This window comes from Ornithorhynchus anatinus, chromosome 2, assembly GCF_004115215.2.
Source record: "Ornithorhynchus anatinus isolate Pmale09 chromosome 2, mOrnAna1.pri.v4, whole genome shotgun sequence".
NCBI lineage: Eukaryota > Metazoa > Chordata > Mammalia > Monotremata > Ornithorhynchidae > Ornithorhynchus > Ornithorhynchus anatinus.
In genome coordinates, this window is record NC_041729.1 from 46,285,472 (window position 1) to 46,299,942 (window position 14,471).

General features: G+C 47.8%; 1 protein-coding gene across 2 annotated transcripts in view; it reads left to right on the forward strand.

Moving 5' to 3' along the window:
* DNAH3 (dynein axonemal heavy chain 3) overlaps positions 1-14,471 on the forward strand; it is a 118,243-nt gene that overhangs the window by 77,978 nt on the left and 25,794 nt on the right. For both annotated transcript variants that reach the window (XM_029058240.1, XM_029058241.1), the window contains exons 41-50: positions 315-418; positions 2,480-2,774; positions 4,668-4,847; positions 5,263-5,386; positions 5,490-5,646; positions 6,404-6,547; positions 7,398-8,064; positions 8,238-8,403; positions 11,816-12,032; positions 13,034-13,216. In XM_029058240.1, coding sequence (XP_028914073.1) covers positions 315-418; positions 2,480-2,774; positions 4,668-4,847; positions 5,263-5,386; positions 5,490-5,646; positions 6,404-6,547; positions 7,398-8,064; positions 8,238-8,403; positions 11,816-12,032; positions 13,034-13,216 — 2,237 coding nt within the window. The remainder of the gene's footprint in view (positions 1-314; positions 419-2,479; positions 2,775-4,667; positions 4,848-5,262; positions 5,387-5,489; positions 5,647-6,403; positions 6,548-7,397; positions 8,065-8,237; positions 8,404-11,815; positions 12,033-13,033; positions 13,217-14,471) is intronic.

The window sequence follows — 14,471 nt, forward strand, 5'->3', positions numbered from 1 at the left end:
ATAAACCCAGAGGACAAAAGTACAAGCAGTAGAAACATTTGCAGATAATTTGGGGATGTATGTGAGAAGTGGGAAAGCGGAAGTGAAGAGTAATCGTTTCGTATTCATCGTGGAAGATTTCAAGGAGGAAGTGAGGCTCTGGACGTTTTTGAAGGAGGGAAGGCAAGACGGCATTCCAGACAGAGGGGTTGGCATGTAGAGTGACGGTGAGGTGGACGGGTCAGATGTCGGGGTAGCGAGCAGATGCAATCAATATGATTGATTGATTGATTTTTGCTTTGCGCTCATGGCTTGTTCTCCTTCTTTTTGGATAGGGAGTGTCTACGATTTCTATTTCTTAAAGCATAGCAGTGGGCAGTGGAACACTTGGACTGATTACATCACCAAAGAAGAGGAGACCATTCCTCCTGGAACAAAAGTAAAAGACATATTTTGCCCCCGGCACCTCCCAGAAGTCATTCTGCAATGAACAGAGGGTGAAGAGCTGTCTTAGTATCAACCAGGATAGTCCACTAGATTGTAAGCTCCTTGAGGGCAGGGATTGGGTCTACCAACTCTGTTGTACTCTCTCTTGGTACAGTGCTCTGCAATGTCAGTGGTATTTTCTGAGCACATACTGTGTGCAAAGCACTCTATCAAGCACTTGGGTGAATACAGTAAGTCAGAGTTGGCAGACTTGTTTCCTGTCAAGGAGCTTTCTGACTAGAGGCAGAGACAGATATTGAAATAGATTCCAAAGAGGTACATAGGTGCTGTGGGGATGAGGGTGAGGTTAATATCAAGTGCATAGATGACACAGAAAGGAGACCATTCATTCAGTAGTATTTATTGAGCACTTACTATGTGCAGAGCACTGTACTAAGCACTTGGAATGTGAAATTCAGCAACAGATAGAGACAATCCCTGCTCAGTGATGAGCTCACAGTCTAATCAGGGGAGAAAGACAACAGAACAAAACAGAACAAAACAAAAACAAGACAACATTATCATGATAAATAGAATCAAGAGGATGTACACCTCATTAACAGAATAAATAGGGTAATAAATAATATATACAAATGAGGACAGTGCTGAGGGGAGGGGAAGAGGGGGAGGAGCAGAGGGTGGTGCAGGGAGGGGAGGGGTAGCAGAAGGGAAGGGGCCTCAGCTGAGGGGAGTTGAAGGGGGAAGGGGAAGGAGTAGGGGGTGGAGGGGGAGCAGAGGGAAAAGGCGGGGAGCTCAGTCTGGGAAGGCCTCTTGGAGGAGGTGAGCTCTAGTGGAAAAAGCACAAGCCCGGGGGCCAGAGGACCAGAGTTCCGAACCTGGCTCTGCCACTTGCTACCTGCATGACCTTGGGCAAATCACCTAACTTATCCGTGCCTCAGTTTTCTCAACTGTAATACAGAGATTCAATACCTATTCTCCCTCCTACTTATTCATTCAACTGTATTTATTGAGTGCTTACTGTGTGCAGAGCACTGTACTAAGTGCTTGGAAAGTACAATTTGGCAATAAATAGAGACAATCCCTCCGCAACAACGGGCTCACAGTTTAGAAGAGGGGAGACAGACAACAAAACAAAACAAGTAGACAGGCATCAATAGCATCATTATAAATAAATGGAATTATATTGATGTTGTTGATACATAGACTATGAACCCATGTGGGTCAGGTACTTTGTCAAGCCCGATAACTTTGTGTCTACTCCAGTGCACAGAACAGTCTTTGACACATAGTAAGCGCTGAACAAATACCATAATTATTAAATGAGTAAGTGCCCAACAAATGAATTAAGTAGCCGCAGCTTATCAGAGAATTTTTGAGTTACAAGGGCTATTTCTAAACAGGCTTAGGCTGACAGAGTCCCAGCTAAGTAACTGATTATCTTTCCTTCAAAATTGCCAGCTCTCCATCTTCCTGCAGTAATATTCTGCTAACAGTGGGCAAATATGGCAAACCAACCCCCCCCCAAAAAAACCCAAAAACTTGTTGGAGATGGCCCTTCAACCCGGGGACATTCTTTGCCTTTTGTTTGTAAATTCTCTCAGGGCTAAGGGAATTTTTTTTTTTTACTAAGTTGGCATGTGGTAATAATAGCTATTGAGAATTCATTCAATCATATTTACTGAGCGCTTACTATGTGCAGAGCACTGTACTAAGCACGAGAATGTTGAGCTTTAAATACTGTCTTCTGCTTTAAGTTCTAGCATAGGATACATTTTTGAAGATGGTTACTTCTTTCAGAACTGTATTTTTTTAAAGGAATATGTCAAGTGCTTACTATATAACAGGCATTGTATCAAGAAAATTAGGTTACAGTATTAGGTCCCATTTTACAGATGAGGCGACTGAGGCACAGAGAAGTTGTGACTTGTCCAGGGTCACACAAAAGACAAGTGGTGGAGTCGGGATTAGAACCCTGGTCCTCTGGCTCCCATGCCCATGCTCTTTCCTCTAGGCCACGCAGCTTCCCTATCTAATCGTGTTGCTGCTGCTGCAGGTCTCAGAACTCATCATTCCCACCATGGAGACAGCTCGGCAAACCTTCTTCCTGAATGTCTACTTGAAGCACGAGGTCCCAGCACTGTTTGTGGGGCCCACGGGCACCGGGAAGTCTGCCATCACCAACAACTTCCTGTTCCACCTCCCCAAAGCGAAGTACATGCCCAACTGCATCAACTTCTCTGCTAGGACATCGGCCAATCAGACTCAGGATATCATCATGTCTAAGCTGGACCGGCGGCGGAAAGGCCTGTTTGGACCTCCTGTGGGGAAAAAGGCGGTGGTGTTTGTTGGTGAGCCAAGTGGGCTAGAAAGTGTGCTTAAAACTGAAAAATACTATTGGGGAATAATGATAACAATTATGATAATTGAGGTATTTGAGAAGTGCTTACTATGTACCACACACTGTACTGAGCACTGGGATAGTTAGAGTATTATCAGGTCTCAGTCGATCGTATTTATTGAGCGATTAATGTGTGCAGGGCACTCTACTAAGCGCTTGGGAGGGTGCAACACAACAGTATAACAGATACATTCCCTACCCACAGTGATCTTACAGTCTAGATCGGGAGACAGACATTAATATAAATAAATAAATTACGGATATGTATATAAATGCCGTGGGGCTGGGGGTGTGGGTGATGAATAAAGAGAGTGAGTCAGGGCAGTGCAGAAGGGAGTGGGAAAAGAATAAATGAGCGCTTAGTCAGGGAAGGTCTCTTGGAGGAGATGTGCCTTCAATAAGGCTTTGAAGGAGGAGAGAGTAATTGTCTGTCGCATAAGAGGAGGGAGGGCATTCCAGGCCCGAGGCAGGATGTGAGTGAGAGGTTGGCAGCAAGATGGATGAGACTGAGGTACAGCGAGTAGGTTGGCATTAGAGGAGCAAATTGTGTGGGCTGGGTTATAGTAGGAGAGTAGTGAAGTGAGGTAGGAGGGGGCAAAGTGATTGAGTGCTTTAAAGCCAATAGTAAGTTTCTGCTTGATGCGGAGGTTGATGGGCAACCACTGGAGGTTCTTGAGGAGTGGGGAAACACAGACTGAGTGTTTTTGTAGAAGAATGATCTGGGCAGCAGAGTGAAGTATGGACCGGAGTAGGGAGAGATAGGCAGCAGCGAGGTCAGCAAGGAGGCTGAAATAATAATCCAGATGAGAAAGGATAAGCACTTGGACAAATGGGGTATCAGTTTGGAGAGGAAAGGACAGATTTTAGTGGTGTCGGGAAGGTTGAACAGACAGGATCTAGTGATAGATTGAGCTCGGGGGGTTGCTTAACTAAGGTCTGACAGAGTCTCTGACCCAGTGGAACCCACAGTCTAAATAGAAGGGAGAACAGGTATTGAATCTCCATTTTACAGATGAGGCGGCCGAAGCCCGGAGAAGCTCAGCAACTTGCCAAAGGTCACTCAGCTGGCAAGTTGGCGGAGCCAGGATTAGAACGCTGGCCTTCTGACTCCCGGGCTTGGGCTCTTTCCATAAGGCTAACCTCCTTCTCATGTTATGGGATCCCCAACCTCAGGGAAGTTTGTGTAAAAGTAGTCCAATACACCCCTGATTATAGGCCTGAGGCTGGGCCAGGCGACCTCCAGCTTTCAAATTCTATGGCTGTCCCCCCTCTGGTAGCAGGAATATTCACTAGGTGAACCCAAGTACACTACTGCTGCACTGGTTGCTGAACCCCAAAATGCTCCGACCTCCCAAACCTTGCCGTGGGGGGATTCATCACGTGGCCTGAATGTCACTTTTTGAAATGGGACCATTTGACTAGTGGCTCACAGCTCAAGGTCCTTCTCTTGCAAAAGCTTGTTGTGGACAGGAAATGTGTCTGTTTATTGTTATATTGTACTCTCCCAACTACTTGGTTCAGTGCTCTCCACACAGTAAGCCTCAATAAATGCGAATGAATGAATGGCAAGTCAATCCATCAATAATGGTGATTGCACTGAGCTTGTTTAGTAGAATACCAATAGAGTTAGTTTGATGTAGAATACAGTAGAGTTAGTTTGAAGTTAGTTAACTAGAGTTAGTCATCCCTGCCCTCAAGGATCTTCCAGTCTAGCCAGGGAGACAAAAATCAGGAGAGAAATGCTACAGTCGACGAGTGGGACTTGAATGCCTTTCCCAGCTAGCATCCTGGAACACCCAAAGGGTGCCGTGTTAATAACTTTGGTCGTCACTGCTTTTCCCAGATGACCTTAACATGCCAGCCAAGGAAATATATGGGGCCCAGCCACCTATTGAACTTCTGAGGCAGTGGATTGACCACGGTCACTGGTATGACAAGAAGGATACATCTAGACTGGACGTTATTGATCTGTTGCTTGTTTCAGCCATGGGGCCTCCCGGTGGAGGGAGAAACCACATTACAGGTATGTGAAGAGAACCAGACTCCCACATTTCAACAACTTTCACAGAACAATTTATCATCGCAACTAGGCTTATGCAGCATGAGGGATTTAGGTTACCCCTAAGGAAGCCCTTCCTGCCAATGAGGTCATTTGGGGTTCCTGGAGAAGGGGCAAGTGGAGATGGAGATCTCTGTCTCTTGTAAGTCCTCTAATAAACGGGGAGAGGAATCATTTTTCTGGGATTGTTTAAAATTAGTTCGGCCTGGAAGAGGAGATACTAGATAGAGCTGTCCAGGTCCTTTGCAGTTTTTAGCCATAAGAATCCAGTCTCTGGAGGCTTGGACATCAAAATTTGCTCTAACCTTAGCTGAAGTATAAATGGAATGGGACAGAGAAAACTGGTCTGTATAAGTGTGTGTCTGTCTATGTGTTTCAGGACGGTTCACCCGCCATCTGAATATCATTTCCATCAATGCCTTTGAAGATGAGATTTTGAGCAAGATTTTCAGTTCCGTGGTCAACTGGCACTTTGGGAAAGGCTTTGATGTGATGTTTCTGAGGTAAGAGGACTCCTGCAGACCCGTAAGACTCGGCAGGGAGGTGTGGTTGCACTCTCAATCCAGGCTCCATGGTGGATTTCCATTTCTTTGACCCATTGTAAAGGTTTGGCAAGATGTTGGTCCAAGCAACGATGACTATTTATAAAACTGCGGTGGAGAACTTCCTTCCAACTCCCTCCAAATCCCATTATGTCTTCAATCTTCGGGATTTCTCTCGTGTTATCCAAGGCGTGCTGCTGTGCCCACACACCCACTTACAGGTTAGCTGTAATACTATTGTTGACATTGTTCACTGGGACCACCTTGTGATAAATTTTGGGTTTTACATAGATCAGTTTTTCCAGAGATCAACAAGATAACTGAAATAAACTAGGCTAGTGAGACTATGCAGCAAAGATGCCAGGAATGTCACTTGAGTATGGTTTGCTGTGAGATACACAGACTTTTCCTTCCTCTCTCCTCCCCTCTCCCTCTCCTCTTCTCACATTACTCAACTGTTTGCAGGCTGAGTCGAGAAGAGACTGTCCTTGGGAGTTAAGCGTTGTCCCAGTTCAGTATCTAAACTATTTTCTGGGAATAAGTAAAGATCCCTTGGTAACTTCATTACTCCTTTTGGTCCACTAAGAATAATTTAGCCCACCACCATGGGATCACTCAGAACCCCGTTCAGGGCACAGCTTGCCTGTCCCTTGAGCAAGGACATGGAAAGAGGAAGTTAATAATAATAAGTGCGGTCCTCGTTAAGCACTTACTATGAATCAAGCACAGTACTGAGCTCTGGGTTAAATTCAGTGCAGTCAGATCAGAGGAAGAGCGGTTAGGTGGGGTGCCCACATTTGCCTGAGGTTCTGCTTGACACAGTTACTTTGTGGTTCATGAAAGTCAGGGACATACTTAGAAAGCAAGTTGCCAGCCTGGAGGCTGAGCCGGGAGGAGACTTTCATCACTTTTGGTCTTAGCCGGCCAGCAGGCTCCCCCCGTCTAGCACACGGATAAACCCAAACCTCTGCATTGCAGGATGGAGAAAAGCTGATCCGCCTTTGGATCCATGAAGTTTATCGCGTCTTCTATGATCGCTTGATAGACAGTGAAGACAGGCAGGTGTTCTTTAGCATGGTGAAGGAGACCACCTTCAATTGCTTCAAAAAAAATGTTGAGAAGGTAGGTGTCGGGCACGGGCTTCGGGTCTAAGGAGAACACATGGTCAATTCTGTCTTCCTGCTTCATATTTCACTCCTGTGGACTGCTGGGCTCCCATTTATGACTTAGTGGCTGACAATGACTGTACCCTGTGGGTATTAGGTATTCACCCCATGCATAGCCCTATAGCACTTATGTACATTTCCATAAATTAGTTATTTATATTAATGTCTATCCGCCCCTTTAGACTGTAAGCTCACTGTGGGCAGGAAACGTGTCTACCGGCTCTGTTGTATTGTACTCTCCCAAGCGCTTAGTACAGTGCTCTGCACACATAAATACCATTGACTGATTGATTGATCGACAAAATGCCCCCAAGTAGTAACCGCAGAGCTTCCTGTTTCATTTTGAATTTGAGAAATGCTGCTGTAATAGCCTTAATGCTTGCACTCCATCCGGCTGCTGCTTGGAGTGACAGCAAAGCATGTAAGTTCTCGGTGAATGGTAATAATATTAGTCATTACAGGCTTTTAGTGCTTATTTTGTTTCAAGCACTGGGGTAGATCAAAGATAATCAGGTAGGATATTGTCCCTGTCCCCTTGGGGTTCACGGTCTAGGTAAGAAGGAGAACAGATATTTAACCCCCATTTCTCAGAGGCCCAGAGAAGTTAAGCACCTTGACTAAGATCACATGGCAGACACGTGGCAGAGCCGGGGTTGAAACCCAGGTACTCTGACTCCCAGGCCCTGGTTCTTTCCACTTAGGCCATGATGCTTCTCAACAAAATGGAGCAAATCTCAGAAAACCCCACATAATGGTGGCGGAAACTCTCCGAACAACCTCCTGAGCTTCTCCTTTCCCTCCCTCAGGTCCTGGGCCATTTGTCCCACTCTGGAAAGATCGAGGACGACAACATCCGCAGCCTCTTCTTCGGAGATTTTGTCAAGCCCGAAAGCGACCTCAAGGTCTACGACGAGATCACGGATCTGACGCAGCTCACCACCGTCATGGAGTATTACCTCGAAGAGTTCAACAACATCAGCAAGGCCCCCATGTCTCTGGTTATGTTCCAGTTTGCCATCGAGCACATCTCCCGGATCTGCAGGGTCCTGAAGCAGGACAGCGGACACCTGCTGCTGGTGGGCATAGGAGGGAGCGGCAGGCAGAGTGCCAGCAAGCTGGCCACCTTCATCAACTCCCATGAACTGTTTCAGATCGAGATCACCAAGAACTACACCAAAAACGACTGGCGGGAGGATGTGAAGAAGATCATGCTGCAGGCCGGGGTGGCCAGCAAGAGCATGGTCTTCCTGTTCTCGGACAATCAGATCAAGGATGAGGCCTTCGTAGAGGATATCAACATGCTCCTGAACACGGGCGACGTGCCCAACATCTTCCTGGCCGAGGAGAAGGCTGACATCGTGGAGAAGATGCAGTCGGCAGCCAGGACGGAGGGAAGAAAGATTGAAGCCACGCCCCTTTCTATGTACAACTTCTTTATTGAGAGGGTGAAAAAAAATCTCCACATTGTTTTAGGTAAAAATACATTCTCACTAGGTTTTTCTCTCTCCATGCTGCCGGCCCTCCTGAAAAGGAGAGCAATAAGCATGGTAACAATTACAATAACGGGGAGGTATGTGAGAAGCTCTGACTGTGTGCCAAGCACTGTACTAAGTCGGCGCACTCATGAAGCGTGATTTTTCTTTCAGCCATGAGCCCCATTGGGGATGCCTTCCGGAACCGCTTGAGAATGTTCCCTTCCCTGATCAATTGCTGCACCATCGATTGGTTCCAGACTTGGCCCACGGATGCCCTGGAGATGGTGGCCCACAAGTTTTTAGAAGACGTGGAGCTCGAAGATGAAATCCGGAAAGAGTAAGAGTTGGTTCCTTGTTTCCGAGGACTTTAGTATAGTTCCTCGCTTCCTAGTACTCTGCACATAGGAAGCACTCCAAAAATGCCATTGATTGATTGATCGGATCTGGGAATGGTTCTTTCCCTTTGTAAATTTCCCTTCAGAGTGAAGGGAGACTGTCTACTGCACCTTTAAATTATCATAAGTGGGAGAGAGATCATCACCCTCCGTCGATAGGCTTTGCTATACCTAGGGACTAAGACGATCAGATTTCCTGACTCGTGTGGGACGGTCCTGGAATGTCATGTAGGGAAGCAGCGTGGCTCAATGGAAAGGGCCTGGGCTTCGGAGTCAGACGCCATGGGTTCGACTCCCGGCTCTGCCACTTGTCAGCTGTGTGACTGTGGGCAAGTCACTTAACTTCTCGGTGCCTCAGTTACCTCCTCTGTAAAGTGGGGATTAACTGTGAGCCTAACGTGGGACACCCTGATTACCCTGTATCTACCCCAGCGCTTAGAACAGTGCCCTGCACATAGTAAGCGCTTAACCAATCCCAACATCATTATCATGGTCTGCTTTGCCTCCCACCCAGGCATGCCATGGCACCAACTACTCTCCTGGGGCATTTAGCTGATGTGCACAGGACCTACAGGCCCCAACCCCCTTTCAGGCCCATGGAAACTCGGGAAACCAGACCCCGGGACAGCCTCCAAGCAGCAGGGGCTCTTGGGGTAAATCATGCCCAGCATGGTCACGTCCCTGATTCAGTGGGGGAGTCCAGAGAACTCTTCTAGCCCTCTTGAAACTGTGAATGGCTAGGTCCAACCCATTCCTTAATCCCCTTCTCCAAGACATCCTTGCCCTGCAGAGAGGGCCACAAAGGCCACCCTATAAAGTGGTTCCTGACAGCATTAAAGAACGTGTCACACCCCTTTGCCAATTTGAGAGCAATAGCCCTATATGTGACATAGGTGTCATAACCTATAATGACAGTGTAATGGATTTTTAATGACATAAATCCTCAGAATTTGGAGTGTGTTGCTGAGAGGAGGCCAGACCCCTCCATTGCTCCAAAGTCATTTCGTTTCTTTTCCCAGTGACCATAAGCCTGAGCATCACTTCCAATCCCGGGGGTCCTGGTGGCAGGCGTCAAAAGGCCGGGCTGTTAAAATAAAACTAGCATGAGAAGCAGCATGGCCTAGTAGATAGAGTATGGGCCCGAGAGTCAGAAGGACCTGGGTTCGAATTCCGGCTCGGCCATTTGTCTGCTGTGTGACCTTGGGGAAGTCTCTTCATATCTGTAATTTATCTATTACATCTGTAATTTATATTAATGTCTATCTCCCCCTCTAGACTCTCAGCTCATCGTGGGCAGGGAATGTGTTTATTATTATATTGTTCTCTCCCAATGCTTAGTACAGTGCTCTGCACACAGTAAGTGTTCTATAAATACAATTAACTGACTGAGTGCACTTCTCTGTGCTTCGGTTACCTAGTCTGTAAAATGGGGATTAAGACTATAAGTCCCATGGGGGACATGGACTGTATCCAACCCAATTAGCTTGTATCTACCCCAACACTTAATGGAGTGTCTGGCACATAGTAAGCACTTAACTAATTCCATTAAAAAAACCACCCAAAAAACTATCAGACATAAAGTCTTCCTGTGGCATGTTGATACCAAGTGGAGGACGGACCAGCCGAAAAACCAAACTGTCCAGTATAAAACCTGGTGAATGACCCCCACATCCAGCCAACCCTGGGGTGTGGGATCCCGAATTACTCCAGGCCTGGTGGAGCTGGAGGCATGGGGCTGGGTGAGCTCTTCCCAGAAGCAAACGGAGAGAGCGGTGCTTCTGGGGAGGCCAGGCAGGATGGAGAGAGCGCTCTGGTCGCTTGATGGACTGGAGCATCTCCTCCATGAGGCCTTCCCAGACTAAGCCCCACTTTTCCTCATCTCCCACTCTCTTCTGCGTCACCCTGACTTGCTCCCTTTGCTCTTCCACCCTCTCCCAGCCCTGCAGCACATTTTTATATACCTATACTGTATTTATTTGTATTGATGTCTGTGTCCCCCTCTCTAGATGTGAGCTCATTGTGGGCAGGGAATGTCACTGTTTTATTGTTGCATTATACTTTCCCAACCGCTTAGTACAGTGCTCTGCACACCGTAAGTGCTTAATAAGTACGACTGAATGAGTGAGTTAATTAATTCATTGAGGCACTGCCCTGCACCACGCCAGTTTCAAGGCAGGGTTGGGAGGAGGAGCAGCAAGCCTGCGCTGTCCTCCACCTCTCCCTGGGGTGCTATCTGCTCCCTGGCAGAACAGGGCTCAGTGTGCAGGAATCTGATTTTGGCCTCCCTACAAAAAGTGGCTCCTGTCTTTTAGAAGCCCAAGGGAGCGAGTCCAAATGTGGATAGAGCATGGGCCTGGGAGTCAGAAGGTCATGGTTTCTAATCCCAGCTCTGCCACTTGTCTGCTCTGTGGCCTTGGGCAAATCATTTAGCTTCTTTTTGGTTTCAAAGCTCTCCATTCCCTTGCTCCCTCCTATCTCTCCTCCCTTCTCTCTTTCCACTGCCCACCCCGCACGCTCCCCTTCTCTGCCGCTCTCCTCCTCACTGTCTCCCGTTCATTCCTATCCTGCCGGCGACCTCTGGCCCACGTCCTACCGCTGTCCTGGAATGCCCTCCCTCCTCACCTCCGCCAAACTCTCTTCCCCGCTTCAAAGCCCTATGAGAGCTCACCTCCTCCAAGATGCCTTCCCACACTGAGCTCCTCCCCTTTCCCTCTGCTCCCCCTCCACCCTCTGCTCCTTCCCCTTCCCCCCACCTCAGCTGAGCCCCCTTTCCCTCTGCTTCCCCACCCCTCCCCCCCCACCCTACCCCCGTTCCTCCCCCTCCTCCCTTCCCCTCCCCGCAGCACTGTGCTCATTTGTATATATTATTTATTACCCTATTTATTTTGTTAATGAGGTGTACATCCCCTTGATTCTATTTATCGTGATAACGTTGTCTTGCTTTTGTTTTGTTCTGTTTTGCTCTGCCGTCTGTCTCCCCCGAATAGACTGTGAGCCCGTCATTGGGCAGGGATTGTCTCTATCTGTGGCCAAAATGTACATTCCAAGTACCTAGTACAGTGCTCTGCACATAGTCAGCGCTCAATAAATACTATTGAGTGAATGAATTAACTTCTCTGGGCATGAGTTCCCTCATTTGTAAAATGGGGATTAAGACTGCGAACTACGGGACAGTGACTGTGTCTAACCCAATTTGCTTGTATCCACCCCAATGCTTAGTACAGTGCCTGGCATATAGTAAGCACTTCACAAATACCATAATTATTATCATTATCATTAGTAGACATTACCCAATTTGTCATAATCCGCTTGGAGAAAGAAGGTGAATGCATGACAACCTCTGATTTTCTTTAGGGTTGTGTCGATGTGCAAGTATTTCCAGGAAAGTGTGAGATGCCTGTCGGAGGACTATTTCAGTACGCTACGAAGACACAACTACGTCACCCCAACTTCTTACCTTGAGCTGATTCTGACCTTTAAGACTTTACTGAGCAGCAAAAGACAAGAGGTTGATACGATGAGAAACCGCTACCTTGTGGGGCTTCAGAAACTTGATTTTGCATCTTCACAAGTAAGTCGGTTCTTAAATTGGGAAGTAGCATGATCTAGTGGAAAGAGCACAGACCTGAGAGTTAGAGGATCTGGGTTCTAATCCCACTTCTGTCTCTAGTCTGTGGTGTTACCTTGGGCAAATCACTTAACTCTTCTGGGCCAAAGTTTCCTCAGCTGTAAAATGGGGATTAAATTCTACTGCCTCCTACTTAGATTTTGAGCCCCACGTAGGACAGGGACTGTGTCCAACCTGATTATCCTGGATCTATCCCAGTGCCTACTACAGTGCTTGGCACATAGTAAGCACTCAATAATTACCGAGTAATTATTAACGAATATCATAATAATTAAAAGGAATAGGGCAGAGCTCAGACAGTGGAGTCTGGTGGGAGCAGGCCTGCAGCTCTGTTGCACTGTACTCTCCCAAGTGTTCAGTACAGTGCTTTGCACACAGTAAGCACTCAATAATTACCATTAATTGATTGCAGGTGCCAGTAGGCCAAGCAGTGACCACTGCACTCATTGTCCATCCTCCTGCCTCTAGCCATCTAACCATTAGGGAAGCAGCCTGGCCTAGTAGAAAGACCACAGGCCTGGGAGTCAGAGAACCTGGGTTCTAACCCCTGTTCCGGCACTTACAGCTGCGTGGCCTTGGGCAAATCATTTAACTTAACTCTGTCTCAGTTCCCTCATCTGCACAATGGGGAATTCAATACCTGTCCTCCCTCCTACTTAGACTGTGAGCCCCATGTGGAACCTGATCATCTTGTAACTCTCCCAGCCCTTAGTACAGTGCTTGGCATATGGTAAGTGCTAACAGATGCTACAGTTGTTTATCCTCTCCCCTCAAAAAATGTATCCACAAGGGTGGCATCAATGGTACCAACGAAAACAGTATTGAAATCACTTCAACATATGTTTCACTGCCGGCGTCACCGTTTCGGGTGAAGCAAGAAGTGAGGAAAGGGGTATACTGATTGCAGACTTGTTCTCCTCCTCCCTCTTTCCTGCTTATGTGAGGTGGTGGTAATGCAAAAAGAGCTAACTGCCCTTCAGCCTGAACTGATTCAAACTTCTGAAGAGACGGAAAAGATGATGGTGAAAATAGAGGAAGAGACCGTTGAAGCGGATGCTAAAAAGGCCCTGGTATCGGCAGATGAGAAGGAGGCCAACGCGGCCGCGGCGGTCTCTCAGGGAATCAAGGTACGGGCTCCGTGATGTCATCGAGAGGGCTACAACCTCTTCCTTGTGGGATGGGAGGTGGAAGAGCTTGGTCCTTGGGCAAGGGTAGTGGGGAAAAAAAATCACAGTACTATTAACTCCCGTAGAATCTGGCAGTGGCTCCTCTCCAACCCCTAAAAGGTAGGTCGGGCCCTATGGAAGATCTCATGGGTTTGGGGAGGGTTGGTCCCAGAACTGCATCGTATGTAGTACATTTGTGCAGGTGCGACTGACCCACGTTCCTCAAGATTACAAGGCCAGTAAAGATTGTGAACCCCAACAGGGGTTAAGTGTTGGCCTGGACTGGGCCTCTCAGGCCTGAACTTGGCTCAGAGGGGATCTGGTCCAACCCAAGCAAAGCCAGGCTAGTTGAGGCAGGGCCAAGTCGGCCCAAGCAAAATTCTAAAACCCCAATTATTCTTGAGTGGATTATCCACTCTGAGGACCGCTGGCAGTGAGAAGCAGCGTGGCCTAGTGGTTAGAGCACGGGCCTGGGAGTCAGAAGGACCTGGGTTCTAATCCTGGCTCTGCCACTTATCCACTGTGTGACCTTGGGCACGTCACTTCATTTCTCTTTGCCTCAGTTACCTCATCTGTAAAATGGGGATTCAGACTGTGAGCCCCCTGTGGGCAAGAGACTGTGTCCAACCTGATTTGCTTGGATCCACCTCAGCACTTAGTTCAGTGCCGGGCACATAGTAAGCTTTTAACAAATACCACAATTATTATTAATTATTAGTGGAATTTTAAGCTTTCAGTAGCCGAGTGTGGCCTGTGCCCTCACCTCCTCTTCCGCTGCAGCACCTGCAGCCAGTCCCAACGTGTCATTCCAGGCACCAGGGAGCGGAGCCGCTTTGCTCCATCACCCAGATGGGCTTTCATCTTACAGGGAGCTTGCTCTGTTCCGGCCTTGGTGCTGAGAAGTGCGCAAGGAGCGCCTCCCGTGTAAGCTGATCAGAAGCAGCTGGGTGCGCATCAGCCCTGAGGAGGGTGGCAACCAGGCTCGGGGGCCAAACTTCAGGATCTGTAAATTCTTATCCTGACAGTGACCAGCCTGCCATCCCACCCTAAGTAACTCCTTTATTTTCCCAGAGCCTTGGTTTAAAACCCGGAGGGTCACGCTCAGGAAGCCGCTTGGCCGATGCGGTGCTAGATAAATGCTGACCTTTTGCCACCCAGGCGTATCCTAGGGAGGAGAAAGGGTAAATAAGAGGCTTGCGCTGACAGGGAAAGACAT